Source organism: Bos indicus x Bos taurus, chromosome 2 (genome assembly GCF_003369695.1).
Source record: "Bos indicus x Bos taurus breed Angus x Brahman F1 hybrid chromosome 2, Bos_hybrid_MaternalHap_v2.0, whole genome shotgun sequence".
In the NCBI taxonomy this organism is placed as follows: Eukaryota; Metazoa; Chordata; class Mammalia; order Artiodactyla; family Bovidae; genus Bos; species Bos indicus x Bos taurus.
In genome coordinates, this window is record NC_040077.1 from 101,890,316 (window position 1) to 101,906,797 (window position 16,482).

The 16,482-nt window shown below is 37.8% G+C and overlaps 1 protein-coding gene across 1 annotated transcript in view; it reads left to right on the plus strand.

The window, feature by feature from the left end:
• Nucleotides 1-16,482, plus strand: part of SPAG16 (sperm associated antigen 16) — a 1,067,206-nt gene that overhangs the window by 641,784 nt on the left and 408,940 nt on the right. Inside the window, exon 13 of the mRNA XM_027566726.1 lies at nt 7,362-7,488. Coding sequence (XP_027422527.1) covers nt 7,362-7,488 — 127 coding nt within the window. The remainder of the gene's footprint in view (nt 1-7,361; nt 7,489-16,482) is intronic.

Here is a 16,482-nt window from a genome sequence, read left to right on the forward strand (position 1 = left end):
TATCAGGTGACCAAAGTATTGGAGTTTCAGCTTCAACATCAGTCACCAATGAAATTCAGGACTGATTTCCTTTAGGATAGACTGGTTGGATCTCTTGCTGTTCCAGGGACTCTCAACAGTCTCCTCAAGAGTCTTATCCAACACCACAGTTCAAAATCATCAATTCTTTGATGCTCAGCTTTCTTTATACTCCAACGCTTACATCCATACGTGACTACTGGAAAAACAATAGCCTTGACTAGAGACAAGTAAAGCCTCTAGTCTCTTGGAGACTAGTAGTCTCTCTACTTTGTTGGCAAACTAATGTCTCTGCTTTTTAATATGCTGTCTAGGTTGGTCATAGCTTTTCTTCCAAGTAGCAAGCATCTTTTAATTTCATGGCTGTAATCACCATATGCAGTGATTTTGGAGCCCAAGAAAATAAAGTCTGTCACTGTTTCCATTGTTTCCCCATGTATTTGCCATGAAGTGATGGGACCAGATGCCATGATCTTCATTTACTTAATGTTGAATTTTAAGCCAACTTTTTCACTCTCCTCTTTCACTTTCATCAAGAGGCTCTTTAGTTCTTCGCTTTCTGCCATAAGGGTGGTATCATCTGCATATCTGAGGTTATTGATATTTCTCCCAGCAACCTTGCTTCCAACTTGTCCTTCATCCAGCCCAGCATTTTTCATGATATACTATAAGTTAAATAAGCAGGGTGACAATAAACAGCCTTGACGTACTCCTTTCCAAATTTGAAACCCGTCTGCTGTTCCATGTCCAGTTCTAACTGTTGCTTCTTGACTGGCATATAGATTTCTCAGGATGCAGGTCAGGTGGTCTGGCATTCCAATCCCTTGAAGAATTTTCCACAGTTTGTTGTGATCCACACAGTCAAAGGTTTTGGCATAGTCGATAAAGCAGAAGTAGGTATTTTTCTAAAACTCTCTTGCTTTTTCGATGATCCAGTGGATGTTGGAAATTTGATCTCTGGTTCCTCTGCCTTTTCTAAATCGAGCTTGAACATCTGGAAGTTCACGGTTCATATACTGTTGAAGCCTGGCTTGGAGAATTTTGAGCATTACTTTGCTAGCATGTGAGATGAATGTAATTGTGCACTAGTTTGAGCATTTTTGGCAGTGTCTTTCTTTGGGATCAGAATGAAAACTGACCTTTTCCAGTCCTGTGGCCACGGCTGTTTTCCAAATTTGCTGGCATACTGAGTGCAGCACTTTCACAGCATCATGTTTTAGGATTATTCCATCACCTCCACTAGCTTTGTTCGTAGTGATGCTTCCTCAGGCCCACTTGAGTTCGCGTTCCAGGATGACTGGCTCTAGGTGAGTGATCATGCCATCATGATTCTCTTGGTCATGAAGATCTTTTTTGTATAGTTCTGTGTATTCCTGACACCTCTTCTTAATATCTTGTGCTTCTGTTAGGTCCATACCATTTCTGTCCTTTATTGTGCCCATCTTTCCATGAAATGTTCCCTTGTTATCTCTAATTTTCTTGAAGAGCTCCCTAGTCTTTCCCATTCAGTTGTTTCCCTCTTTTTCTTAGCATTGATCACTGAGGAAAGCTATCTTATCTCTCCTTGCTATTCTTTGGAATTCTGCATTCAAATGGGTATATCTTTCCTTTTCTCCTTCCCATTTCTCTTCCCTTCTTTTCACAGCTATCTGTAAGACCTCCTCAGATAACCATTTTCCCTTTTTGTATTACTTTCTTGGGGATGGTCTTGATCCCTGCCTCCCGTACAGTGTCATGAATCTCCATTCATACTTCTTCAGGCACTCTATCAAATCTAATCACTTGAATCTATTAATCACTTCCACTGTATAATCTTAAGGGGTTTGACTTAGGTCATATCTGAATGATCTAGTGGTTTTTCCCTACTTTCTTCAATATAAGTCTGAATTTGGCAATAAGGAATTTATGATCTGAGCCACAGTCAGCTCACCATCTTGTTTTTATGACTGTATAGAGCTTCTCCATCTTTTGCTGCAAATAATTTAAATAATCAGATTTTGGTATTGACAATCTGGTGATGTCCATGTGTAGAGTCTTCTCTTTTGTTGTTGGAAGAGGATAATTGCTATGATCAGGGTATTCTCTTGGCAAAACTCTATTAGCATTTGCCCTCCTTCATTCTGTACTCCAAGGCCAAATTTGCCTGTTACTCCAGGTAATTCTTGACTTCCTACTTTTGCAATCTAGTCCCTTATAGTATAAAAGACATCTTTTTTGGGTGTTAGTTCTAGAAGGTCTTGTAGGTCTTCATACAACCATTCAGCTTCTTCTGTGTTACTGGTTGGGGCATAGACTTGGATTACTGTGATATTAAATGGTTTGCCTTGGAAACAAACAGAGATCATTCTGTTGTTTTTGAGATTGCATCCAATTACTGAATGTTAGATTCTTTTGTTGACTATGATGGCTACTCCATTTCTTCTAAGGGATTCTTGCCTACAGTAGTAGATATAATGGTTATCTGAGTTAAATTCACCCATTCCAGTCCATTTTAGTTTGCTGATTCCTAAAATGTCGATGTTCACTCTCGCCATCTCCTAGTTGACCGCTTCCAATTTGCCTTGATTCATGGACATAACATTCCCGGTTCTTATGCAATATTGCTCTTTACAGCATCAGACTTTACTTCTATCACTAGTCACATCCACAGCTGGGTGTTGTTTTTGCTTTGGTTCCATCTCTACACTCTTTCTGGAGATAGTTCTCCACTGATCTCCAGTAGCATATTGGGCACCTACCGACCTGGGGAGTTAATCTCTTAGTGTCCTATTTTTTTTTTTTTTTGCTTTCTCATACCGTTCGTGGGGTTCTCAAGGTGAGATTACTGAAGTGGTTTGCTGTTCCCTTCTCCAGTAGACCATGTTTTGTCAGATCTCTCCACCGTGACCTGTCCCTCTTGGGTGGCCCTACATGGCATGGCTCACAGTTTCATTGAGTTAGTCAAGGCTGTTGCCCATGTGATCAGATTGGTTAGTTTTCTGTCATTGTGGTTTTCATTCTGTGTGCCCTCTGATGGAGAAGGTTAAAGGCTTATGGAAGCTTCCTGATGGGAGAGACTGACTGTGGGGGAAACTGGGTCTTATTCTGATGGCCAGTGCCATGCTCAGTAAATATTTAATCCAATTTTCTGTTGATGGATGGGTCTGTGTTCCCTCCCTATTATTTGACCTGAGGCCAAACTATGTTGGAGGTAATGAAAATAATGCTGACCTCCTTCAACAGGTCCCATGCAAGCACTGCTGCACTCAGTGCCCCCAACCCTGCACCACGCCACCTCTGACCATGCTTCTGCCAGAGACCCCTGGACATTCACGGGCAAGTCTGAGTCAGTTTTTTTTTTTTTGGGGGGGGGTCATTGCTCCTTTCTCCTGGGTCCTGGTGTACACAAGGTTTTGTTTGTGCCCTCCAAGAGTCTGTTACCCCAGTCCTGTGTAAGTTATGGCAGCTCTATGGTGGGGTTCATGGTGACCTCCTCCAAGAGGGCTTATGCCATACCCAGGTCTACTGCATCCAGAGCCCCTGCCCCTGCAGCAGGCCACTGCTGACCCATACCTCCGCAGGAGACACCCAAACATAGTTCTGTCTTAGTCTCTGTGGGGTCTCTGGGTCCTGGTGCATACAAGGTTTGTTTGAGACTTCTGAGAGTCTCTGGCGGGTATGGGGTTTGATTCTCAGTGGGGCAATTTTGCTCCTCCTACTGTCTTGCTGGGGCTTCTCCTTTGCCCTTGGACAGGGGTTATCTCTTCAAAGTTGCTCCAATGCCTACCACCTTGCTGGGGCTTCTCAGAGAAGAGAAGAAGAGAGGTCATGGTGCTCCCTAAATATTTTGCTGTGCTCAGGGGTACCCTCCTTTTCTGTGTTTAGTTCAGTGCCAGAAAATCATAGCCACATATAATGTGTGTCATTTTATAGTTGTTTATTTTGGAGAGAAAAGTACTGTACTGGTTACTTTATCATGGTGGCACAAATCCCAACAAGACATTTTTACTGTTAGATAAAGAAGATAGAGGAAACTGCCAGAGGTGAGGCAGGCTGAGGGTGGTGAGGGAGGCAGGAGCCTTTAGAGTTAACATAAAGCCTGTGACTTGAGTTGTTTGACAACAAGCTATATCTATACTTAAAAAAATGCAAAAGTGAAGGAAAGATGAACTTGAGGGATAAACCCAGTAGTATTTAGTGAGAAGTATTTTTGGAAGGGAGCAAATCTGATTAGAAATGAAAGATAAATCTAATTTCCCTCTTTCTGCTGTTAATCTTTAGCAAGTGGCTGTCCCATATAATATTGTCATAATAAAAGAAACGAACCCAGAACTGATGATGAATTGAAAAAATTGAATAAATGAATATAAACCAAATTCTACTGAAGAATATACAGTGAAGAAGGAATTACCTAAGTAAAATTACCAATAATTAAGACAAAAAGTCCTCTATATTTTCAATGAATTACAGAAATCCTATATTTCAAGTTGATTTTATATAATAAAAGAGAACATCAAAAGAGTTAAAGAATTTTATTATTTTATAAGACAATAGTTGAAAAGCAGACTGAGAAATATTGGGGGAAAAGTTAAATCAGAAACATAAAGGTTTTATAGATTGCTCCCTCTTCACATACACACAAATAACCATAATTAAAAAATTTTTAAGTTGTAAAAAAGTAATTACATATATATGTATATATATGTGTATATATATATGTATATATATATGTGTGTGTATATGTATTTCTCTCTATAATCCTTATATCCATATATATGTATATATAATTTCTCTCTATAATACAAGGATTATAGAAAGAATATTAAATGAAGGAGAAAAATGAAACAAAATAAAACAGCTAAAGGGAAAAAAAAGAATAAATGGAAGAGAAAAATATGAATATATAGTAAAGGAATAACTCTATACTAGAAGAACAAAAGTCTAAGATGGAAATTGCTACCAAGCCATGCCATGCTGCATTCCATTGTTTGCAAAAGAATATTAGGGCTGTGGGCATAAAAAGCAGATCATCCACAGGGGAAGCTAAGCATGAACGGTAAGAGAGATTAGGCTGGCCTTGGACTTTGTTTCTCATAGGAGACAGTGAAACATTTATCCACAAATGTTTGAGGATTGATGACTCAGGATACTATGACCATTCAAAATTGCTCTTGAAGTACTGAATAATCAAGAAAATATATAAAAGTTCAGAAAATTTATTTAAGTAGATATTCACTGAACAGTGGGAGAACACTGGCACAAAAACTGACTTGTGATTGCTGATCATATGTGTTTTGATTTTTGACATTGTAAGATTGACAATTTTATTTCAAAAGCTTGGTTGGTGAGTAAAAGTGGGAGGAATTATAAACATGTCATAATTACAAACATTTCCTTTTTGACTTATACTTTCTATAAATGAAATACAACTAAAAATAGCATGCTTAATTTTTAATATTTTCTCAATCTGAGAGTGCCTTTTAGACAATATTTCAGAATTAAAAAACATTGACAACTTTCAACCATGCCTTTAATCCTAATTGTTTTCATTCATGGTAAACTCATATAATTTAATTTAATAATTTGCTACAGTATATAATATACACATAATTTTCCTTTTGCTGTAAAATCTCTCTCTGTCTCTTATAGAGCTATACCTGGAGCAATTAATAGTTAAAGATGATTATTTCATTATAATGGACTTTGGAATGTAAGCCTTTCAAAAAATGCTTTATATTGATATTTTTAGAATTATTAGAAAACAGCAGGTAAAATTTCTACACAAAACAAGAATTCTATAAAAATAATTTATCCTGTAAGTTTAGCACCCATCTCAAAAACATGTCATAAAATCTGAGCATACTTATAAATATCCAAATATCTTTTTGAAAGGTCACATACTAAATATTTTAGGCTTATGAACCATATGGTCTCTCATAACTATGCAACTCTGCTATTGTCAGGGGAAAGCAGCAATAGACATATGTAAACAAATTGACATGTTCCAGTAAATCATTCTTTACAAAAATAGGCAACTAGCCAAAGGGCCATAGTGTGTGGACCCCTGGTAGAGACTGACATTTCATCAACTTTAAAGATCAAATTATTATCAGCCTCTCTCAGAAATATTGAGATAAGGGAACTGATACAAAATGGCCATGATTAATGAATTTATTGATTTTATTTCCTTGTTCCTGATATTAATTACTACAGTACTTCACTTTGATATGAAAAGTATCAATCAAGGGAATTGCCATTGAGTAATTTACATATGTATCCACACAAATCTTAAAATTTTCTGGCTTCTCAAAAATGCCAAAATTTCCGGTGAAATAAGCTTCATTCCAAACAGTTATTAGATGTTATGCTCAGTTTGACTTCTTCTTTCCCTTTTATGTTTACTGCCTTAGTCAAAAATCTCAGATTGTTGGAGCTACATTGGACCTCTCAATGCTTCAAATTAAGTAATTTCAGTCTCACAAGAAGGAACTGTACTGTTCCTGAGATGAATAACTTCTCTATGGTAACCCTACTGGTTCTTGTCATAGATAGGACTGGAATCCAGTCTCCCAGCTCCCATTGCAGAATTTTTCCCACTCCACTGTACTGTCATGTGTGGAATGGCTCAAGCCAGTCACCAGTCAGTTGATCAGAGCTTAACTGGCTGGTTATCATACTAGAAATGCCTGGAGAATTCCATGGGCAGAGGAGCCTGGCAGGCTACAGTCCATGGGGTTGCAGAGAGTTGTACATGACTGAGCAACGAAGCACAGCACAGCACATAGGTACATTTCTAATATCACAGCCAAATGCCTGGAGAATCCCATGGACAGGGAAGCCTGGCGTGCTGCACTCCATGGGGTCGCAAAGAGTCGGGCACAACCAAGTGACTGAACTGAACTAAATCAGCTGGTTAAGCTGCACAATAGGTGATTCTAATATACAGCCCACACTGAGGAAAAAAAAAAAGAAAGAAAGAAACTGAGCAAGTTAAAGAAGTTTATCTGGTCTTCACATATTGTAGCACGCATGCAGTTCTTTTCTCAGAATATTACTTCATGTGATGGGAGCAATTTTTAAGTAGTAATTTCATGATAAAGAATAAATGCGATAATGTAAAGACAGCTTTCCCAAGTGATTTTATAAATTGGATGTAGTTAGTCTATTTCACGCTACTAATTCTGTAAAGTGCTTGGAATATAAGGTGGTTGTAGAATGCTCCTTTAAAATGTCGTTGTACATTTTTGCCACTTACAAAACTATGCCTCAAACATTTATTACCTTTTTTAACATTGTATAGAAAGAATAAGGAACATTTAGGTGCTCACTTTGCAAACTTGAACTCTTAATTTTTCTCTGTGCAGTGAAAGATGCAGATATACCTTGTATGGACACACAGATTCTGTGAACAGCATCGAGTTTTTTCCTTACTCCAACACTCTTCTCACAGGCTCTGCCGATAAGTCACTATCCATCTGGGATGCAAGAACGGTAAGCAAATCGTTAACATTTTTTTTTTTCCAATTTTGATAGGTCTAGTCACTCTTAGTCACTTTTCAGGTGCAAGATACAACCTATGAAGAAATTGTATAGGGGCACGTAGGATAAAAGAATGATAATAAGTTTCTGTTTACAAGATCTTATCTATATGCTTTTATCTACCCTGCCTCCTAAAAGTAGGAATATAAAATAATGTAATTGCTTCATTAAACATTAATGCAGCAATTATTTATTGAGATAGAAACTCTGCTGGTATAATACATATGACAGGAAAATGCATAGCACCTCTCCCTAAGGACCTTGTATCTTAGAAAGGAAGGAGAACCAAGAGATTATTTTAATGTGGTGAGGTATATATTAAAATGGAAGAAAATACAAGATACAGGGGAAAAGCGGGGAGATCTCTTATCTGCCTAGAAGGATGTGGATGACTCCCAAGAGGAGGCTGTCCTTGTGCTGAGAGTTAGAGGGTAAGTAGGATATACCAAATAATCTCAAGAAGATGGATTCCAGGAAAGAACAGTGCATACCTTACAAAGCTCTAGAGGTATGAGGCTATAAAAGCATATTTGGAGAGTAATAATATGTATTGATAGAGCTTAAGAAAGAGGAAATAAAACACAAGCAAGTGTATACAGATAGACAAGCTCAAGATCACCAAGTATCTGATTGAAGTTTTATTATTTTCAGAGGGAATCTATTAAAGCATGTTAAGCAAACCATGGCTTCCCTGATAGCTCAGTTGGTAAAGAATCCACCTGCAATGCAGGAGACCCCAGTTTGATTCCTGGGTCAGGAAGATCTCCTGGAGAAGGGATAGGCTACCCACTCCAGTATTCTTGGGCTTCCCTGGTGGCTCAGCTGGTAAAGAATCCACCCGCAATGCAGGAGACCTGGGTTCGATCCTTGAGTTGGGAAGATCCCTTGGAGACAGGAAAGGCTACCCACTCCAGTATTCTGGCCTGGAGAATTCCATGGACAGTATAGTCCATGGGGATCGCAAAGAGTTGGACACAAGTGAGCGACTTTCACACACACACACAAGCAAACCAGGTAACAATCAGATTAGCCTTTTAGAAAGATGGATTTGATAGTAGAGTTAAGGGAGTCATTCTCATTGAGGAGGCTTATAAAGTAGGCTGTGAGCAGGTGAGAATTTGAATTAGGAGATTGTGAGAATTAAAAGGAAAGAATGAATTCAGGATAAAGGGTTTAACTCTCACAATTTGAAGAGTGATTGGAGGTGGAGGTAATGTGAGAAAAGAAGAGGAGTTTAAAGGTGACCAGCTGCCCCACTTTATCTAAGATTGCAAGTTTTCCTGGGTTATGGGATTTTTCTGTGTTAAAACAGATAATCCTGGATTAGTATGGCCTCAGAAGTAAATTAGATGTGAACAAATGGAGATGGAATTTGGGGACTACATTTTCACAGAGTTTGGCTGTGAAGATGAGGAGGAGAAAAGACTATACTTCCAGAACCTAAGAGAGGTCTCCCTTGTTTCAGATGGGAGACAACTTGTGGAAAGGATTAAAGATTTCAGAAAGAGAAAGGTGAAAGTGTTAGTCACTCAGTCATGTCCAATTCTTTGCAATCCCATGAACCGTAGCCCACCAGGCTCCTCTGTCCATGGGATTTCCTGGGCAAGTATACTGAAGTGGGTTGTCATTTCCTTCTCCAGGAGCTCTTCCCAACTCAGGGGTTGAACCTGGGTTTCCTGCAGTCTTTACCACCAGAGAAACTAAAGCACAGCAAATTGAGCACACACTTCAGTAGTTTGGAGAATGCCAAGATATTCAGAGTCTTTAGTTCTCTGAGGCAAATTGATTTAGGATAGAGAACACGGAGTCCTTAGGTTCACGTATTTTAGAAAACAGCTAGTGGTAGAGTGACAAATACCTTGGATACAACTTCATATGTTACAGCATGTTAGGGGACAGCAGTCAAAGGACATTGTGGGAAAAATGCATCAGCCATGAATTAATAAAATCAGAATAATTTATTGTTGGGTAAAAAGGTGCCACAGCCACCTCCTTGATTTAAAATAGCTTAGACCCTGTGCAAGAGAGTTCAATCCTGCTAATGGAGCATCAATGAGAAAGCAAAATTTTCGACTCATTTAGTCTCAGTACTTAGATATGAAGTGTGTGTAAAAGCAATTGGTAAAGGAAAACCCACAGAGGAAATATTAATTTAGCAGTGACCTAAATTTCATGCTCATTTTCTTTTGGTATAGGGTTTTTTTTTTTTTTTTTTTTAGTCTCTCAGAGTTCTGTAACTAAATGTTCTCAGAAAGCATGTCTCTTATTTATTTGTTTTCCTGTGAATAAACTGGAGCACTAATGCTTGGATGGAGACGGAAATGGCAACCCACTCCAGTATTCTTGCCTGGAGAATCCCCATGGACAGAGGAGCCTGGAGGGCTACAATCCATGGTCACAAGGAGTTGGACACAACTGAGCAACTAAGCACAATGTCTGAAAGTAAAATTCTCTTATAAACAGAAGTTGCCTCCTTGTATCTTCCCTCTATGCATAGAGTTGTTTATGATGGTGACCTTTCTATCTGTTGTTGGGAACTCTTTGTGTTCTGGTCTTATCTCCTACAGTATATTGGAGAGCAGAAGGAAATAGAAATTCATATGCAAAGGGCCTTAGCATACAGCAGAACAGCATTTGAATTGGATATAGGTACATAGAAAGATTGTGTTTCTTTAATCATTATTAATGTATTTTTTCAAATTGGTTTTAATGGCAAATTAAAATTTATATTATTAATACTATTGCAAATTTGTTATTACCCTGTATGCTAGCTACATGCTAGCTACATTACATTCATTAATATTAAGGAAAGGACTCTGAAAAATTTTGGTATAGATAAAATGTTCAGCAATTGTGGTAAATACATCAATAATTAGAAATAAAGTTCATTTAATTAGTTTATTTTCTGAAAATATTTCAAACTCATTGGTAAAAATGTATATATTTAAATCAGTATCTATATAAAATAGAATTAAACATGTAAAACAAAGGGAAATTCTCTTAATTTAGCTTATTAATAATTAGACAATGCAAGTTGTTAACTAAGTATTATTATAAAAGTCTAAAAATATATGACTGCAAATCTAGAATTAAACTGAATCATTTCACTTAAGCTGCATTAGCTGTTCTGGTGAGTTTGTTTCTAAGCTGCCTCATTTATTTTTAACACACAAAACAAATCTTGACACACCCAGATTTTTAAAAATTCACATTTTATATATAGTTTTTAAAGGGTGCATGTTATACATTGTTTATATAATATGAAATTAAGTTTTTGTATAACAGGGACTTATGAAGAATTTAAAAATAAAATTTTGTAGTTACATATTATGAGATATTGGAAAAAAAGTAACCAGGACAGCTATCTTGTTTTCTGTGTAATAGTAAAGGCTGTACAACATACTGATATGGATATTATTAGACTCATAACATCAACTACATCTGTAGTATCCTGATAGTCTCCTTTTTATAACTTTTGTATTAGGTTAATTCCTTGATAAATGATAAACTGTCAGGTGATGCTGAAAATATGAATCTAAAATGAGATGAATGACTCCCTTCTCTTAGTGAAGCAAAAGCAGAACATTTTGTCATCTCAATGTGATCAACTAGTATTGTGACATTTTCTAAAATATTTTTTGATGAAATATGAAAATAACCAGTGGATTATATTCCTATAAATTAGTTTTAAACCTCTCACTCCCATTCCCAAACATATACTAGTCTTAAATCTTTAACCTAATCTAATAGCTTCCTGTCAAAGATAATGAATGTGGAGACCTCTAAGTCAGTCTGTAAGTCAACCGGACAGATCGGCTCTGAATTTTGTGGGAGACTAGGAAAGGCTATAAATCTTTGTAATTACCAAATGGAGGCTGTTAAATAGCTTGCAGTTTGGAAACTCATAAAATTGCTCTATTTTATAGGACTACCTGCAGAGTATTTTCCCTTAAAGTTATGAAACAGTAAAATTCTTTTATTAAAATTAAAAAAGCAGATTGTAATATTGCCTGAAAATTATGTATAATGTAGTTCATTTAATGAAAACGTACAATGCCCTCTCAAAAAGTGACATGAAAAATTCAAATATACATCAGTGATTTGGAAGCCAACATTATTAGTCATTCACAAGTCTGGTGAAAACTACTAAGGCTTTGAAATTGTTTTGGGAAAAAAAAATAATGTTGTCATTGTACAGTAAAACATAGAATAGAATGAGTAATACATCTGTGAGCTGTTCAGAGAGAGGCTGACAAAAATTAGAACTGATGACATTTCACCGCTTGTGATGAATCAGACACACAGAGTTCATGACTTGGACTGCATTTGGTAGCCATGCCTTGCTCCCTAGACTGACTCAGCAGGCTTTCATTTAGCATACCATGCTGTCCTGACTTAGCTATAGCTAAAAGATCCAGTAATTGATTCCTCTGTGTTTCTCTGAAGTGAAAAACCTGCTGCTGCTGCTAAGTCCCTTCAGTCGTATCCAACTCTGTGCGACCCCATAGACGGCAGCCCACCAGGCTCCCCCATCCCTGGGATTCTCCAGGCAAGAACACTGGAGTGGGTTGCTATTTCCTTCTCCAATGCATGAAAGTGAAAAGTGAAAGTGAAGTCGCTCAGTCCTGTCCAACTCTTAGCGACCCCATGGACTGCAGCCCACCAGGCTTCTCTGCCCATGGGATTTTCCAGGCGAGAGGACTGGAGTGGGGTGCCATTGCCTTCTCCGAAGTGAAAAACCTGAGAACTTGCCAAAAAAAGTAACTCTTAGGTCCTGTGTAGTGCTAACCCATGTGACTGCACAATTCAACCTGCACCCTGTCTAGTCCTGTTGTTCTCCTAAGATGCTATCTGGTGAACTCTGAAGGGAGCCTGACATTATTCAGAAGCCAGAATCTGGAAACAAAGGCAATGATTGTACCTTCTCTCTGTAGGTTTTATTCCTCAGCCACATTGAGCTTAGTAACATTTGTTGAAGATCTTTGTGCCATGCAATGTCATGGGTTCTGGATTGTTCTGTTACAGAGTCCCTGCCCTCAATGAACAGCCTACTAGGGAGCAGTCACAAAGAGAAATTATCTTAATGTAGTATTAACCGATGTAAACTCATTATAACTATGCTGCTGTGTCGCTTCAGTCGTGTCCGACTCTGTGAGACCCCATGGACTGCAGCCTACCAGGCTTCTCTGTCCATGGGATTCTCCAGGCAAGAACACTTTAGTGGGTTGCCGTTTCCTTCTCCACATTATAACTATAGCTTTGGCTTTTTGTGCCAAAGCTCATTATTCCCAGAGGTGATTTCATGAATAACTCTGAACACCTACTGTGTACCATCATTTTACCTGTAAGAGCCATGCAATGCTAAATGGAACCACCATTGTTATCTATATTCAGTTTAGCTCAGTTGCTCAGTTGTGTCGCACTCTTTGCAACCCCATGGACTGTAGCATGCCAGGCTTATTAGGAATAGAAAAAACAAAGGCTCAGAGGAATAAAACATGTTGTCCTAGATCATCCAATTGGTCAGTGAGTGAAACAGGAAGCAGGTTGACTCTCCAGCCTCAATTCTGTATTTTTATTTTACAGCCTCTAGTTTTGGTTGGATCTCACTGGTTCTCAGAATAGTGTTAAAATGCCATTTCAGTGAGAATAGGTGATTCAGTATGCTTACATTTTTTCAGAACATTAACACTGTAACTCAATGATTCACAAGTCAGACTTATGCTTGAATTTAGCAACCATGAGATGTGCAAATGATCCTTCACAAAGACACAAAAACTCTAAAGAAAAAAGTGCATCATGATCTGTAGCTAATCAATTTGGATATTGGATTTTCAAATTCATCCAGTTATTCCAAGACACTTTTGTTAAAATTTTGCTAGGCATTTCTCTCCTCCTGTGGTTGCTTATTTGTTTTTATTTTTATTTTATTTTTTAAATGAATTTATTTTAATTGGAGAATAATTACAATATTGTGATGGTTTTTGCTATATATCAACATGAATTGGCCACAGGTATACATGTGTGCAGAGAAGGCAATGGCACCCCACTCTTGCCTGGAAAATCTCATGGACAGAGGAGCCTGGTAGGCTGCAGTCCATGGGGTCTCACAGAGTCGGACACGACTGAGCGACTTCACTTTCACTTTCATGCATTGGAGAAGGAAATGGCACCCCACTCCAGTGTTCTTGCCTGGAGAATCCCAGGGATGGGGGAGCCTGGTGGGCTGCCATCTGTGGGGTCGCACAGAGTTGGACACCACTGACGCTACTTAGCAGCAGCAGCAGCATACATGTGTGCTCCCCCAGATCGTGAACCCCCCTCCTAGCCCCCTCCACACCCTATCCTTCTGGATTGTCCCAGAGCACCAGCTTTGGGTGCCCTGCTTCATGCATTGAATTTGCACTGGTCACCTATTTTACATATGACAATGTACATGTTTCACTGCTATTCTCTTAAATCATTTGGTCTTATAAAATAACTGGATGTTTTCAAATATTTTAAAACAAAGCAGAAAATTCTGTTTCTGCATGTTTAAAAAAGTTTGAGTTAAGAGTTTTGAAAGGTGGTTGCCCTTACCTATTTGCCAGGGGAGGCACTTCTAAAAAATTACTATCAAATGCTCCATAAAGAAAGTTTCTTTTGGAAATGATTCCTTTTTTATCTCTGTCAAAGATGTTACCTTTGCCTTCATGATATTATTATTTTCTAAAATATCTGCTTTACAGTAAATGGTCATTTTATTTGTCATTTAGTTGCTGAGTCATGTCTGACTCTTTTGAGACCTCATGGGCTATAGCTTGCCAAGCTCCTCTCTCCATGGGCTTTCCCAGACAAGAATACTGGAATGGGTTGCTATTTCCTTCTCCAGGGGATCTTCCTTAACCAGAGAATGAACCCACGTCTCCTTCATTGCAGGCAGATTCTTTACCACTGAGTCACCAGAGAAGCCCACATGGTCAACAAATGCTTATCAAAACATAAATGGTCAATAAATTAGGAATACTTGTGTTTTGGGGGAAAAAAAGCACATAACTTATTTTAAGATCAACTTCAAAATTATATATTTTGCTAAAACAGTGAAATTCTGTGGGTGTATAAAACATTTTCTTGGTCACTCTAATTTATCACAGAAGATTGTAAAAGTTCTAATTGTCAAAGGACTCATTTGAATAAAATTAACCAGCTTAAAAATACTCAGAATATTTCAAACTGCTGTAATACATTGCAGTGCATGAAAACAAACAGCTTCACTGCACTGTTTTCCGTATATTATGATGCACCTCACTTTGGACACCTCAAATCAGAGAACTTTACATTTGTTACACAAATCCTTTGCAAAGCTTACTGCTCCCTCACAAAATAAATGTCAGCTACTATCAGCTATTAAACTCACTATATTATAACCACATGAAATTAGCCAATATATGTGATGATCTTTCTTTTGGAAAAGCTTTTCCTTTGCTCTTTTTTCAAGCTGAAATACCTCTTCCTCCCTTCAAATAGAGAGTTTACTTCTCATTGTAAAGACTTAACTTACCTTCCCTGAAAAAGTTCTCCATGTTTGTCCATTTGGATTAGGTGTCTCAAGAGACAACTAAGAAAATTTTATACCACGTAGTAGAATTTTCCATTTGAGGGGCATATAGTACTTAAAATGTTGAACTTGACAAATGAGGCATTTTTTTTTCCTCACAAAAATACAAACCTTACCGATTTTCTGCCTTTGTGTGTAATAATTAATGGATTCAGCAATGTGGTACAGCAGATATGTTTGAAAAATAAATGAGCTTCTTTGTGTTTTTACAGAATATTTGACTTATATCTATTGCCTCATATATATGTCAGACAATACAGCACAGTAATAGCACACAGTCATTCTGCCGAGATTCAAACCCAAATCCTGCTGCTTATTGGCAGTGTGGCATTGGCCATAATTGTCTAAAATCTGTGTTCCTTAGTTGCCTCCCTCATTTGTAAAACAAAGATAGTTGTACTCTCTATCACATGAGGGTATAATGGGAATTGAATGGCTGATCATATGAAGTGCACAGAAAATTGACTAATATATGTAAGGACTTAATATATTTTTGTATACTTATAGAATAACTTGGAGAAGGCAATGGCACCCCACTCCAGTATTCTTGCCTGGAAAATCCCATGGACGGAGGAGCCTGGTGGGCTGCAGTCCATGGGGTCGCTAAGACTCGGACACGACTGAGCAACTTCACTTTCACTTTTCACTTTCATGCACTGGAGAAGGAAATGGCAACCCACTCCAGTGTTCTTGCCTGGAGAACCCCAGAGACGGGGGAGCCTGGTGGGCTGTCATCTCTGGGGTCACAAAGAGTCGGACATGACTGAAGCGACTTAGCAGCAGCATAGAATAACTGTCATATATCATAACTGTTTGCCTACTAATATTTCTCTGTTATGAAATTCTGATCTTTATTCTCTACTTTCACAACCTTTGGCATAATAGATGATCAGTAGATTTTGAAGGAAGGAAGGAAAGGAGGGAGAGATAAAAAATCAGATATCTTTCTTTTTATTAATATATAGAAAAAGATCTGAAAACACTGCTTTCTAAAAATTAAAAATAAATATTTTTAAAAACTAATAAAATAACAAAATAGTAAATAAATCAGTTTAATATAATATAAGGTTTCAAAAGATTATTTGCCTCATAAAAAGTTGTATTTCTTTTTATGTATTGTAAATAATTCATCTGACAGTGCAGGAGATGGAAGAGACACAATTTCTATCCCTGGGTTAGGAAGATCCTTTGGAGTAGGAAATGGCAACCCACTCCAGTAATTTTGCTGAAAACATCCCATGGACAAAGGAACCTGGCAGGCTACTGTCCATGGGGTCGTGAAGAGTTGAACACGTCTGAATGACTGGGCACACACATATACACCATATAATATGTTTGCATACATACCA